The sequence below is a fragment of the Sarcophilus harrisii genome, chromosome 2 (assembly GCF_902635505.1).
Source record: "Sarcophilus harrisii chromosome 2, mSarHar1.11, whole genome shotgun sequence".
Taxonomy (NCBI): domain Eukaryota; kingdom Metazoa; phylum Chordata; class Mammalia; order Dasyuromorphia; family Dasyuridae; genus Sarcophilus; species Sarcophilus harrisii.
Genome location: NC_045427.1, coordinates 484,263,237 through 484,277,926, shown reverse-complemented (window position 1 = coordinate 484,277,926; position 14,690 = coordinate 484,263,237). Strand labels below are relative to the sequence as shown.

General features: G+C 36.4%; 1 protein-coding gene across 1 annotated transcript in view; it reads right to left on the bottom strand.

Moving 5' to 3' along the window:
* The window catches only part of CFAP77 (cilia and flagella associated protein 77), a 183,981-nt gene extending 171,918 nt beyond the window's left edge, over positions 1–12,063 (bottom strand). Inside the window, exon 1 of the mRNA XM_003757434.2 lies at positions 11,530–12,063. Coding sequence (XP_003757482.1) covers positions 11,530–11,739 — 210 coding nt within the window. The 5' untranslated portion in view covers positions 11,740–12,063. The remainder of the gene's footprint in view (positions 1–11,529) is intronic.
* Between the last annotated feature and the right edge of the window lie 2,627 nt (positions 12,064–14,690).

Sequence of the window (14,690 nt, the reverse complement as noted above, 5' to 3'; positions counted from 1 at the left end):
TTGTGACATAAAGCCTACTGAAAAACAGAAGCAGTAATAAATTATGAAAAATCGGATTCATGATCATATGCACTTCCGAAAGATGCTGTATTCAATAAACCCCACATCTATACATAGACTGTTACATCTCCAGAATAACTGAAGGTACTATCCTGTCAGAGCTAAACAAGAAGTCTCTACCTGTAATTGTATTGACAGGATATCATCTGAGCTCTAGTGGCAGAAAAGTTGCATTACTGATGAGTTCTCTGAAGGAATGTTGAAGGGGATTGTATCCATTTCTATGTCGAGTCATTGAATTCTGAGAAATGGAATTGTGCACTTAGAAGCCCAGTTTTTTTCTCTATTTAATTTTGTTCTCTCCAGAGGGTCACAAATGAAGTGAAACTAGTCTTGTACAACACTTCATAAAATATAGCAGGAATCTTTTCTAAAAATAGAATGTTTGCTTAACTTTATCCCAAGAACACAGGGTACCATTTAACAGATTTTTGTCTTTTTAAATTTAATTATTTATTTTATATATTTACATATATATTAATTTTTAAGCTTTCTTACATCCTTTTTAGAAGCAGCTATTGTATAAGGCCTAAGCAACAAAATAAATAATAACTACCACTTTAGTACACTATATCTTGGAAAAGGCTTAGATCAGATACAACCTTCTATGGAAAGTCTTCCTTGATTTTTACCCTATCTCCTTCTTCCCTCCTCAAATTACCATGTATATATTTATCTATGTACTCTTCTATTCCAATGGGTATGGAAGGGAATGGAAGATTCTTATAGGTAAAGATAATTTTGATTTTATCTTTGCATCTGTAGAGTCAAATACAGTGCTTCAACCATAGATGATGATTAATAAATATTTGCTGAATTAATTTTAGCCATTCCCAGTTTTGTGAAACATCCAGTTGATATAGGTAGATGGTCAGTGAGGTCTCTTACAACTTTGACATTCTGTTAGTCATTTCAGCAAAATACAAGTCATAATTTGATATCATGTAGACAATTAACTAATTACTAGTTGATTGCCCCATTTGTTTTACTTTACTTTTAACTGACTTCTGTAGAAATAGCCTTTAACAACAGGCAAGTTATTAATGTGCATCTTGTTAAATTCCACAGGTATTTACTAACAATTTATTAGATTTATTCTATTAGTGATCTAACGTTCTAAGTGAAAAAAATGATCCCTTTTTAAAGGAAAAACAATTGATTAACCAAACAAATCAACATATTCTCCTAAATAAGTGATAGAATTTGCCATTTCATACTATTCCAACATCTACCTGCTTCTAGATCCCAATATGTATAGACTAACTACAGTCTGATTGTAGTTCCAACACTGTTTGCAAGAGAAAGCCAAGTCAAAGAGCATACACTCTCTGCCTCATCCCAAAGGAAAAAATACAAAGTATGACTATCTACTACTATCCACTTTTATGTTACCAAGTATGCCAAATTGAGGAAAATTCCAGGGAATTACAACATTTTAATTAAGAAAACAGACACATTTGAATTGTCTTTCTTTTTTAATTAGTTTGTTATTACTATTGTTTTTTAAACCAGCCAACTTTGATGGCTGTGCCACGAATCGTTTGCGTGGCCTTGGACAAGCCGCTTAAAGTAGGCTGGGTCTCAGTTTCCTCCTTTGTAAAATGAAGACTGTGAATAATAGTCTCTAGTATTCTTTCAATTTGCAAATTTTCTGATTCTGTTTTCTTCCTTTTAGTCCAAAGTACAGAATCTCATAAGGGGAGATAAAGAAAGAAATGTTGACAATCCCTTAATTGGTATCATATGAAGGCACTATTAGACTATGTGGTCACTGCAACTCTGGAAGTCTGGGGAAGAATTAAAAGGGAAATGCTGCCCCCATGAGGAGAAAAATGAAAATGTGCTGGTTCAATTATGATGAGCAGTTACTGTATATGAAACCCTTAAGTCAGGTTTGACTTTGACAAAGGCAAACAATCCTTCTCTTATCCTTTCTCTACTTCAATACTTGTATATAAAAGAAAAAAGTTTAGCCCAGGAAATTCCTCCTACTACGCAGAATTGCAACTTTGGGTCTTAAAGATGTGGTCCTCAGTCAGGTATCTCTGAGCCCTTTTCAGAGAGTCCTTGAGGTCAAAACCATTTTTATGATAATACTAAGATGTTCATTTCTAATATGATAAATCTCAGCAGTTATAACCTACACCAAAAAACCTTTTGGGGGGATTCTGAATAATTTTTAAGAATGTACAGGGGTAACGGGTCCAACCATTTTGGAGAGTAGTTTGGAGCTATGCTCAAAAAGTTATCAAACTGTGCATACCCTTTGATCCAGCAGTGTTACTACTGGGATTATATCCCAAAGAGATTATAAAGAAGGGAAAGGGACCTGTGTGTGCACGAATGCTTGTGGCAGCCCTTTTTGTAGTGGCTAGAAACTGGAAACTGAATGGATGTCCATCAGTTGGAGAATGGCTGAATAAATTGTGGTATATGAAAATTATGGAATATTACTGTTCTGTAAGAAATGACCAACAGGATGATTTCAGAAAGGCCTGGAGAGACTTACACGAACTGATGCTGAGTGAAATGAGCAGGACCAGGAGATCATTATATACTTCAACAACAATACTAGATGATGACCAGTTCTGATGGATCAGGCCATCCTCAGCAACGAGATCAACCAAATCATTTCTAATGGAGCAGTAATGAACTGAACTAGCTATACCCAGAAAAAGAACTCTGGGAGATGACTAAAAACCATTACATTGAATTCCCAATCCCTATATTTATGCACACCTGCATTTTTGATTTCCTTCACAAGCTAATTGTACAATAATTCAGAGTCTGATTCTTTTTGTACAGCAAAATAATGTTTTGGTCATGTATACTTATTGTGTATCTAAGTTATATTTTAATATATTTAACATCAACTGGTCATCCTGCCATCTAGGGGAGGGGGGGGGGGTAAGAGGTGAAAAATTGGAACAAGAGGTTTGGCAATTGTTAATGCTGTAAAGTTACCCATGTATAAATCCTGTAAATAAAAGGCTATTAAATTTAAAAAAAAAAAAAAAAAAAAAAAGAATGTACAGGGGTGAAGATGGTGACTGAAGCCAGGAAGTTGCTTTCCCAGGTTCCTTTGAAAACCATATGAAATCAAGACTCAGAACAGAGTCTGACAGAATGAAATCACTCTCCAGCTCAAGAAAGATTAGAAGGACTTCAATAAAGGTCAGTCTCACTGGGGTGAAAGGGGTGTTCAGCCCCACTCAAATAGTGACTGAAGCCAGTGAGAGGGTCTTAATCACAGCATATCAGCAACTAAGACCCTCAATCCTGGATCAATAATGGAGCAGACCAGTGGGATAGTCTTCAGTCCCAGCTCAAAAGGCAAATTGACAGGTAGGGAAACTCTCTTCCAGGAGAGATCAGGTAGGGCTCCCTCCTACTGCGAACAAATCACCAAATACAAAGGGCCCCAGTGCGCAAAGCCAAGGTTTAAAGCTACACAAGAAGCTTCGGACAGCATCCCCTTTACTCCAGGAGAAGAGCTCAACCATAAAAGATACAAAAGATGAGAGGGGAAAAAAGAGAGAAAATGGGCAAGAAACAGGAAAAAAAAAACCCTTAGTCATAGAAAATTACTACAGCAACAGAGAAAACCAAAACACTTAGATGAGGATAAAATGTCCACAGCAAAAATCTCAAAGAGTGATATGAATTTCAAGCCCAAAGAGGCTTCTTGGGAATGCTCATAAAAAAATTTTTAAAGGCAAATAAAAGAGGTAGAAGAAAAAAATGAGAAAAGAAATGAGAGGTTTGCAAGAGAAAATTAACAGCTTGAAAAAGGAAGGGAAAAAATTTGACTGAAGAAATCAGTTCCTTAAAAACCACAATCAGCCCCAAATGCAAAAAAAAAAAAAAATCCACTGAAGAAAACAACACCTTCAAAAATAGAATTAACAGAATGGAAAAAGAGATACAAAAACTAAGTGAAAAAAATCACACATTAAAAACTAGAATGAGGCAAATGAAAGCTAATGACTCTATGAGACATCAAGAATCAGTCAAACAAACTGAAAAGAATGAAAAAATGGAAGAAAATATAAAACATTGCATTGGAAAAACAGCTGACTCGGAAAAATAGATCTAGGACAGAGAAGTAAAAAATTATTGGTCTATCTGAAGGCCTTGCCCAAAAAATAGAGCCTAGATAACATTCTTTAAGAGATCATCAAGGAAAATTGCCCTGATATACTAGAACCAGAGTGGGAAACACTAATTGAAATAATCCACTGTTCATCTCCAGAAAGAGATCCCAGTAGAAAAACCTCAAAGAGCATTGTTGCAAAACTCCAAAAGTATAATCTCAAGGAAAAAATACTGCCAGCTGCCAGACAAAAACAATTCAAGTATCAAGGAACAATAATCAGGATCTGGAAGCTTCTACAATAAGATCGAAGGGTCTGGAATACCATAAAGCAATTCCAGAAGACAAATGACCTGGTATTACAACCAAGAATTTACTACTCAGCGAGATTGAGGATCATCTTTCAGGGGAGGAGATGGATCTTCAATGAAGAAAGAGACTTTCAATTATTTCTATTGAAAAATACATATATTTAAATGTTAAACTGTTTATATCCCTAGATGGGAAAATGAAAAAAATTGTAGAATGTATCTTTTATTAGGGCATTTAGAAGGAACATACATGGATGGAGGATATGGATATGAATGGACTCCGATGTGATGATATCAAAGAAAAAGACATTAAGGGTTGGAAAAAGGAGAGACAGGTATGTACAGGGAAGAAAATAGGATGGAGGGAAATACAGAAATAATCATATTTGTAAATGTGAATGGGATGAACTCACATAAAACAAAAGTGAATAGCAGAGTGGATTAAAAAACAGAATTCTACAATATGTTGTTTACAAGAAATACATTTGAAACAGAGTGATACATACAGAGTAAGGGTATAAGGCTGGAATAGAATTTATTATGCTTCAGCTGAAGCCAAAAAAAGGAGAAATAGCAATTCTGATTTCAGATAAAGCAAAAGTAAAAATACATTTAATTAAAAGAGATAAGGAAAGAAACTATATCTTGTTAAAGGGTCCCATAAATAATGAAATACTATTGATACTAAATGTATGTGCACCAAGTGGCAGAGCATCCAGATTCTTAAAGAAGTTAAGTCAGTTACAAGAAGAAATAAACAGCAAACCATATTAGTGGAAGACCTCAACCTCCCCATCTCAGAAATAGATAAATCTAACCACAAAATAAATAAGAAAGAAATAGGGAGGTTAATAGACTCCTAGAAAACTTAGATATGATAGACCTCTGTAGAAAATTCAATAGGGACAGAAAGAAATACACCTTTTTCTCAGCAGTATATGACACTTACACACACAAAAAACGACTGTTTTAGAGCATAAAAACCTCACAATCAAGTATAGAAAGGCAAAAATAGTAAATGCTTCCTTTTCAGAGGCAATAAAAATTATATCCAATAAAGGGCCAGGGAAAGATAGACTAAAAACCAATTAAAAATTACATAATCTAATTCTAAAGAATGAGTGAGTCAAAAAAAATCATAGAAATAATAAGTCCATTTAATATAATGATAATAATGAGACAACATATCAAAACCTATGGGATGCAGCCAAAGCAATTCTTAGAGGAAATTTTATATCTCTAACTAATTATATGAATAAAATAGAGAAAGAGGAAATGAATTGGGCCTGCAACTAAAAAAGCTAAAAAAGGAACAAATCAAAAATCCCCAATTAAATTCCAAATTAGAAATTCTAAAACTCAAAGGAGAGATTAATAAAATTAAAACTAAGAAAACTATTGAACTAATTAATAAAACTAAAAGCTGGTTTTATGAAAAAAGCAACAAAAAATATAAACATTTGTTTAATCTGATTAGAAAAAAGAAAGGAAAAAAAATAAATTATCAGCATCAAAAAATGAAAAAGGTGAACTTATTGCCAATGAAAAAGAAACTGAAGCAATAATTAGGAACTATTTTGTTCAACTGTGTGCCAGCAAATCTGGCAATCTAATTGAAATGGATGAATATTTACAAAAATATTAATTGCTCTGACTAACAGAAGAGGGAATAAACTACTTAAACAGTCCTGTTTTAGAAAAAGAAATTAAACAAGCCATCAATGAATTCTCTAAGAAACAATCTCTAGGACCAGATGGATTTACAAGTAAATTCTACCATCCATTTAAAGAATAATTAATGCTAATACTAAAGTAAACTATTTAGAAAAATTAGATACAGGAGCCCTGCCAAATTCCTTCTATGATACAAATGTGGTATTGATACTTAAACCAGGAAGAGACAAAACAGAGAAAGAAATAGAAAGAAAATAAATATTGATGCAAAAATTTTAAATAAAATATTTGCAAAGAGATTACAACTTGGCAGGATAATATACTATGACCAAGTGGTATTTTTATCAGGAATGCAGGGCTGGTTCAATATCAGGAAAACTATTATCATAATTGATCATATCAATAGCAAAAACAGGAATCATATAATAATTTCAATAGATGCAGAAAGAGCTTTTGACAAAATATAACACCCATTCCTATTAAAAAACACTAAAGAGCATGAGAAGTCGCAGCTATCTAAAATCATCCGCAAGCATTATTTATAATGGAGACAAGCTGGACACATTCTCAATAAGAAAGCAAGGGTGAAATGAGTAAACCCATTATCACCACAATTATTCAATATTGTACTAGAAATATTGGCTTGTGCAATAAGAAAAGAATAAGAAATCAAAGAAATTAGAATAGGCAAAGAAGAGATAAAACTATCACTTTTTGCAGATTGATATACTTAAGAGAAGCCTACAGAATCATCCAGAAATCTACTTGAAACAATTAACAGCTTTAGCAAAGTTGCATAATATAAAATAACAAACCACACAAATCAACAGCATTTCTATATGTTATTAACAAAACCCAATAGCAAGAGACAGAAAGAGAAATTCCATTTAAAATAATAATAGACAAAATAAAATATTTGGGTGTCTACCTTCCAAGACAAACCCAGAATTTATATGAACACAATTACAAAACACTTCTCATACAAATAAAGTCTGATCTAAACAACTGGAAAAATATCAGTTGCTCATGGATAGGTCAAACTAATCATAATAAAAATGGCAGTTCTACCTACATTGGACCACATTGTCATACCAAACTGCCAAAAAATTATTTTATAGAGCTAGGAAAAAATAACAAAATTCATTTGGAAGAACAAAAGGCCAATAAACAAACAAAAAAAAAATCCAAAGAATGGTGGTCCATTAGTACCAGATCTAAAACTATATTATAAAGCAGCAATCAACAAAAGCATTTGATACTGGCTAAGAAATAGAATGGTAGATCAGTGGAATAAGTTAGACACACATGACGCAATAATCAATGACTGTAATAATCTTATATTTGATAAACTCCAAAACTCCAACTTCTGGGATAAAAACCTCACTATTTTACAAAAAATTCTGGGAAAACTGGGAAATAATAAGTCAGATACTCAGCATAGACTAACATCTCACACCATACTACAATAAAATCAAAATGAATACATGATTTGGGCATAAAGAACGAGAACATAAGCAAATTAGGAGAGCAAGAGATAGTTTACCTGTCAGATCTTTGGAGAAGGGAGGTATTTATGACCAAAGAACTAGAGAACATTATGAAATGCAAAATGGACAACTTTGATTACATTAAATTAAAAAGGTTTTGCACAAACAAAATCAAGACAAATAAGATTAAAAGAGAAATGCATAGCTGGGAAAAACATTTTATAACTAATGTTTCGAATAAAAGGCTTTGTTTCTAAAATATATAAAGAAGTATGTCAATTTTATAAAAATACAAGTCATTCCTCAATTGATAAATGGTCAAAGGATATGAGCAATTTTCAAATGATGAAATTAAAGCCATTTATAGTCATATGAAAAATGCTCTAAATCACTATTTGATTAGAGAAATGCAAATTAAAACAACTTTGAGGTACCACCTCACACCTCTCAGATTGGCTAAGATGACAGAAAAAAATAATAATAAGTGTTGGAGAGGATATGGGAAAACTAGGACACTAATGCACTGTTGGTGAAATTGTAAAATGATCCGACTCTTTGGGAGATCAATTTGAAACTATGCCCAAAGGGCTATCAAACTGTGCATACCCTTTGATCCAGCAGTGCTACTACTGGGTCTCTATCCCAAGGAAATCATTAAGGAGGCAGAAATGTTGGTAGCAATGCTTTTTGTAGTGGCAAAGACTTGGAAAATGAGTAGATGCCCATAAATTGGGGAATGGCTAAATACATTATGGTATATCAAAGTAATGGAATATTATTGTTCTATAAAGAATAATGAACAAGGACAGCTAGGCGGTGCAGTGGATGGAGTAATAGTCCTGAAATCAGGAAGACCTGAGTTCAAATGTGACCTCAGACACTTAACACTTCCTAGCTGTATGACCCTGGGCAAGTCACTTAACCCCAATTGCCTCAGGGGGGGAAAAATAATGAAAAAGCTAATTTTAGGAAGGCCTGGAAAGATTTACATAAACTGATGCTGAGCAAAACAGGTAGAGCCAGGAATACAGTGTACACAGTACAATGCACAAAGCAAGATTGTGCAATGATCAACTATGAAAGACTTGGTTCTTCTCAATGGTTCAGTGATCCAAGGAATCCCAATAAACTTTGAATAGAAAATGTCATCTGAATCCAGAGAGACAACTATGGAGAATGAATGTAAATCAACATATTCCATGTTCACTTTTTTCCCCTTTTTTTCCTGTTTTTTTTTTCCTTGTGGTTTTCCCTTTTGTTCTGATTTTTTCTCTCCCAACATAATTCATAAAGAAATGCATATTTTTAGAAATTAATGTACATGTATAACCAGGAAAAAAAAACAATATATAGGTGTTCTGAGACCAAAAAATTTGAGAATCAAGAGTTGCAGAGTAAATTTATGTTAAGTGAATTGCCAAACATGTGTCAGAGATTTGAATTCAAATCTTTCTTACTTTGGAATCAGCCATATTACCTCCTTTTAACTTACTACTTCAAAGAGGCCCATTGCCTTCCTTCTCACCTATCCAAATAAAATGTTTTTGGGCCCCCTAGTAGATAGCCTTTGGGAGTTTTGAAGACTGAAAAGTTCATTATCCCGTGTTGGTAAGCCTTTCTGAACCAATAAGAAGATGATCCTCAAATTACAAATACATAATTCATCCCCGGGCCTTTCCTGGAAGTCTTTCTAAGTCCTACCAGAGAATCTATGCCCCATGGCCTTAGCTTTTGGAAATCTATACCACAATAAGGAATTGGAGGAATATTCCAGTAAAAATATTGATACTCTAGTAAGCAAAATTCTCTGTCATATAGTGGATAGAAATATCAATGAGCCAACAATTCTTTATCTTCCTCCATGCCCCGCCCCACCCCCAAACCTAATTTGTAAATTGGGAATGAAGCTTTTAGTTTGTGAGAGAAGCCATTAAATTGGTACCATCCAGAGAGCAAAAACTTTAATTCTTTCTTCAGTCAGTTATTTTTAAATTTAAAACTATATGTATGTATTTACACACACACATACACACTCATACACAAAAATATAGCTTCCAAGTACCTCTAACTTGATGAATTATTATAACTGGCCTTTGCTTCAGTATTTTTTTTTTAATAGCTTTTTATTTACAGGTTATATGCATGGGTAATTTTACAGCATTAACAATTGCCAAACTTTTTGTTCCAATTTTTCCCCTCCTTCCCCCCACCCCCTCCCCTAGATGGCAGGATGACCAGTAGATGTTAAATATATTAAAATATAAATTAGATGCACAATAAGTATACATGACCAAAACGTTATTTTACTGTATAAAAAGAATCAGACTCTGAAATATTGTACAATTTTGCTTCAGTATTTCAAAGAAAATATGGATACTTCTTCCATAACCTCCTCTATACCTTAGCTAGAAGGTTTCATGAGTTGCTTTGTTCCAAATAAGTCATTACCTAGTGGTCAGCTTTTTGGTGATGAACTCTGAATTTAGTGAGAACAGGAATATAGAATCTATCATGAAGACTATAATTAATGTTTTCCCAAATTGCTAGGAACTACAAGAGTATGAAATCACTGGCAGAGTTTTCAAGAACCCAGCATCACCTCTTCTCCATGATGAAGTATCGGAGACGCAGGGGTCCTCAAACTTTTTAAATAGGGGGCCAGTTCACTGTCCCTCAGACTGTTGAAGGGCCAGACTATAGTAAAAACAAAAACTTTGTTTTGTGGGCCTTTAAATAAAGAAACTTCATAGCCCTGGGTGAGGGGGATAAACGTCCTCAGCTGCCGCATCTGGCCCATGGGCCGTAGTTTGAGGACCCCTGGTTCAAAGGTTTCTTGTTCAGAGAAAAAGTGCTTAGGGACTACAGGTAACACACCCCCTTCTCAGCACTTCAAATTTGAGCCATGTTCGAATATTCTTAAAAGCATGCTGCTCTCTAGTGGTTAAAACTAAACTGGTTCTGTGGCTATGCCCTAATAAGCAACACAAAGCAAATTCAATATTAATTCCATGTTTCCTGCTTTGCAGCCTGAAGAATGCTTTTAAGTGCTTGCCATCCGGGGGAGGGAGTGAAGGGAAGAAGGGGAAAAGTCGGAACAGAAGTGAGTGCAAGGGATAATATTGTAAAAAAAAAAATTACCCAGGCATAGGTTCTGTCAGTAAAAAGTTACTATAATAAAAATAAAAAAAATAAAATAAAAATGCTTTTAAGGTGATATTTTCCCTTTGTAATGAGACAGCTTGGCCTGATAATATACTACCGCCTTTGAGTCAGAAGACCAGGCTTCAAGTCGCACCTCTGACACCCGTTTAGCTGCATGTTTGATTAAGCGCAAATCACTTACTTTCCAGGCGCATTAAGACACTCCTTGGGATTTCTCTATCAAGTCAAAACGAACTGTGAAGGGAGCTTCTACAAGGGGAGTTTCCCGCCCTGCTGAGATAACGCTCTTTATTCCGGGTCTCCCTCAGGGAGCCGATAGCAATATTCGCAAACTTGGCAGAGCAGAAGCCAGGTCTGCAGTAGCCCAAAACGGGCGGCCCAGAGTTTATGTGGAGTTGCTACTCGATAAATGTTTGTTAAACGTAAACACCGTGCTTAACTTAAAGGCACTTCACTCCTCCTGTTTGTTGAATGAATAAAAGGACACGCGTCAGAAACTGTTCCGTCCTGGGCTTTGATCCAGCCTCGGACATTAAGGGTATAATCCCCAAAGCCAGGTGGCCTTCGGAACCCGAGTTGCCTCAACTAGGAGAAACGGGGCTGGTGGGGTCTGCACTCCCCTTCTCCTTTCTGTACCCGGTAAAACGTTAAATGCGGAGACCTGGGGGCCCAGAGTGGTCCTACCCTAGAAGGGTCCTCTGGAGAGAAACCCAGGAACCGGGGCGGCCCGGAGCCAGCTCACCTTTAAGATGAGCGGGTTCTGCAGCATGGAGTCCCTGATGAGGCCCAGCCTCTCATTCTCCATGCCCGGGCGCAGATCGGCTATGGCCAGGGGCCGCCTCGGAGGGGGGCAGATTTGGCTGACCGTGCGGAGGACTGGCTTCTTCTTCTTCTTCCATCGGGAGGTTTCGGTTTGGGGGCTTTCGGCAGCCTCCACCCCGGAGGCCGCCATCCCTGGAGAATCAGTCGGGAAAAGGCCCTGAGGGCTCCGTCAAGTACCGCTTCCCTAGGGGATAATGCAAGTCCCGGAGCCCACCCCTTCTCTGGCTCGCGCCACTCCGTCCTCGGGAGGATTATCCCCCCGTCATCCAGCCCGGGAACGCTCACATCACTTCTCTGACCCTGGATGGAGCTTTAAATAACGCACGTAAACGTTATAGTGTCTCCAACCTCGCCCCAAACTCAAACCAAAGGGATTCATAGAAGCAATCTGGGAAAGATGACCCCTCTGGGAAGAGTGGGGCAGCCCGTTTCTATGGCAACAGGACGCCAACAAGACCGAGCTTCCTTTCCACTGATTTTAGAACTTAGAACCTTTCGCACCAACACTCTTTAACCCCTGCCCTCGAACAGAGCTTTAAAGACACTCTAATACACATTTGAATCTTCTTCACTACCCTTAGCGCAGGCTTACTCAAGGTGTAGTCTGAGAACCACTGACTAGTTAAGAAGCAGGTCTCTTCAATCCCCTAATTTGCCTGAGACCCATTCTATGACTGTACTCCTGCCTTTGCTGAGAATTTACTGTGCGACTTTAGACAAATGACTTTCCTTCTCTGGGCTTCATTTTCCCCATTTATAAACTGAGAGGTTTGGGCTAAATTATTTCTTTTTTTTTTTTTTATTCTGCTTTTTAAAATTTACTTTTTTTTTATTTCTTTTTTTTTTTAATTTAATAACCTTTTATTTACAGGATATATGCATGGGTAACTTTACAGCATTAACAATTGCCAAACCTCTTGTTCCAGTTTTTCACCTCTTACCCCCCACCCCCTCCCCCAGATGGCAGGATGACCAGTAGATGTTAAATATATTAAAATATAAATTAGATACACAATAAGTATACGTGACAAAAACATTATTTTGCTGTACAAAAAGAATCAGACTCTGAAATATTGTACAATTAGCTTGTGAAGGAAATCAAAAATGCAGGTGGGCATAAATATAGGGATTGGGAATTCAATGTAATGGTTTTTAGTCATCTCCCAGAGTTCTTTCTCTGGGCGTAGCTGGTTCAGTTCATTACTGCTCCATTGGAAATGATTTGGTTGATCTCGTTGCTGAGGATGGCCTGATCCATCAGAACTGGTCATCATATAGTATTGTTGTTGAAGTATATAATGATTAATGATTTCTAAGGTCCTTTCCAGGTCCAATTTATTTTTGTAGCTGTTCAGCATGATGTGGTGGTGGTGGCAGTAATAATAATGATAGTTTGAGGCATACAAAGTATTTTACATTATTATCTCATCTCCCCAGCAATCCTGTGAGGTATGTATTATTGTCATCACCATTTTACAGATGAGAAAACTGAGGCTGACAGAGGTTAAATAACCTGTTTAAAATCACACCGTAAGTATCTGTAGCAGGATTTAAATATTTCAGGAATACTTGGGATCAGGTCCCACTTCTAACCCATAGAGAATCCACTTTGTGAATATGAGCAAATCACTTAAATTCTCAATATTCCAGGAAACACTATAAATTGCAGAGAAGATGCAAAGCTATATTGATAAGCCAGTTCTTGGTATCTCTCTACATCAATTAAGAAAACAGTCCCACTAAAAAAATCAAATACTCACTTTTGAGTTCCCCACTTTCACCACCTCCTTTGTAGTATTGTTTATATTGCTCTCCAGTAAATGTTTCATGAACATGGAATATAAAAAATACCCAATTGATACCACTGAACAATGAATATGTATACTACGACATATTCAACATATATAGGACTGCTTGCCATCTGGGGGAGGGGGTGGAGGGTGGGAGGGAAAAATCGGAACAGAAGTAAGTGCAAGGGATAATGTAAAAAAACTACCCTGGCATGGGTTCTGTCAACAAAGTTATTAAAAAAAAAAAAAAAAAACCAATGAATATCCCAAATCACAATATTCCTTTCCTTAATGTAGTACATGCATCCATCCATTCATTCATCCATTCCTACTATCTTTATAAACTGTCTACTCACAGATAGTCCAATGCAGGAAAATATATTACAAATTGAATTGTGGACACCATACTTAGGCTGCAAAATCTCAGATGTAAAAATAGACAACACCAACAGTCACACAACGCTACAAGCCCACATGTAAAAGGCAAGAAATTAAGGCTACATCCCGGTGAAGAAAAGAGCCCACAGGCTGAGTAATTGTTTCCTGTCCATGCTTTCTCTTAACTAATTTCCAGTCTCCAAATTATCTTAGCTCATTTGAGCTAAAAGGAACCTTAGAACAAAGAATGTCAGAGTTGGAAAGACTCTTAGATCACAGAATTTGGAACTGGAAAACTTTAGAACATGCATTGCCAAAGGCAGTGAATGTTCTTTTAGCTAAATTTAGCTCAACAGAGGCTTTAACAAAAAGTAGGTCCATGATAATGATGATAATGATGATAGCTAAAGTATGGCCTCTAGCTCTAAAATCCTGTTATCTACTAAACGCATTCTTTGGGGTATGGGGTTTTTAAGTGAACCTTTAGGGGAAAAAAATTTTTTTTGGTTAACTGTACTTCAATATAATTGGTTTCCTATGTATTTATTATTATTATTATTATTATTTTAGGGATTTAAAAGCATAATTCTGAGGGGGCTGGCCAGAGACTCAAGGCATCAAAAAAAAAAAAAAAAAAAAAGCCCCCGTAGTAACGGGATTACGGTGGGCACAGCGTGCCTGGTCCACATACAGGTTTCTAGCCAGGTCTGTGAAGGCAGACATGACAACTGACGTCAGTCTGCTTGAAAGCATTTGTCCCATCCCCTTAGGAGGGAACGCACGGCGCCAGTCACTGAACTTCCCTCTGACTCCTCCAGGCCGGCTTTCCCGCCAGTTAGGATGCTTTTAAATAGCGTCCTCCGTTGCCACGGCAGCAACACGCGGCCTGCTGGGAGGGACACCGGAAAGGAGG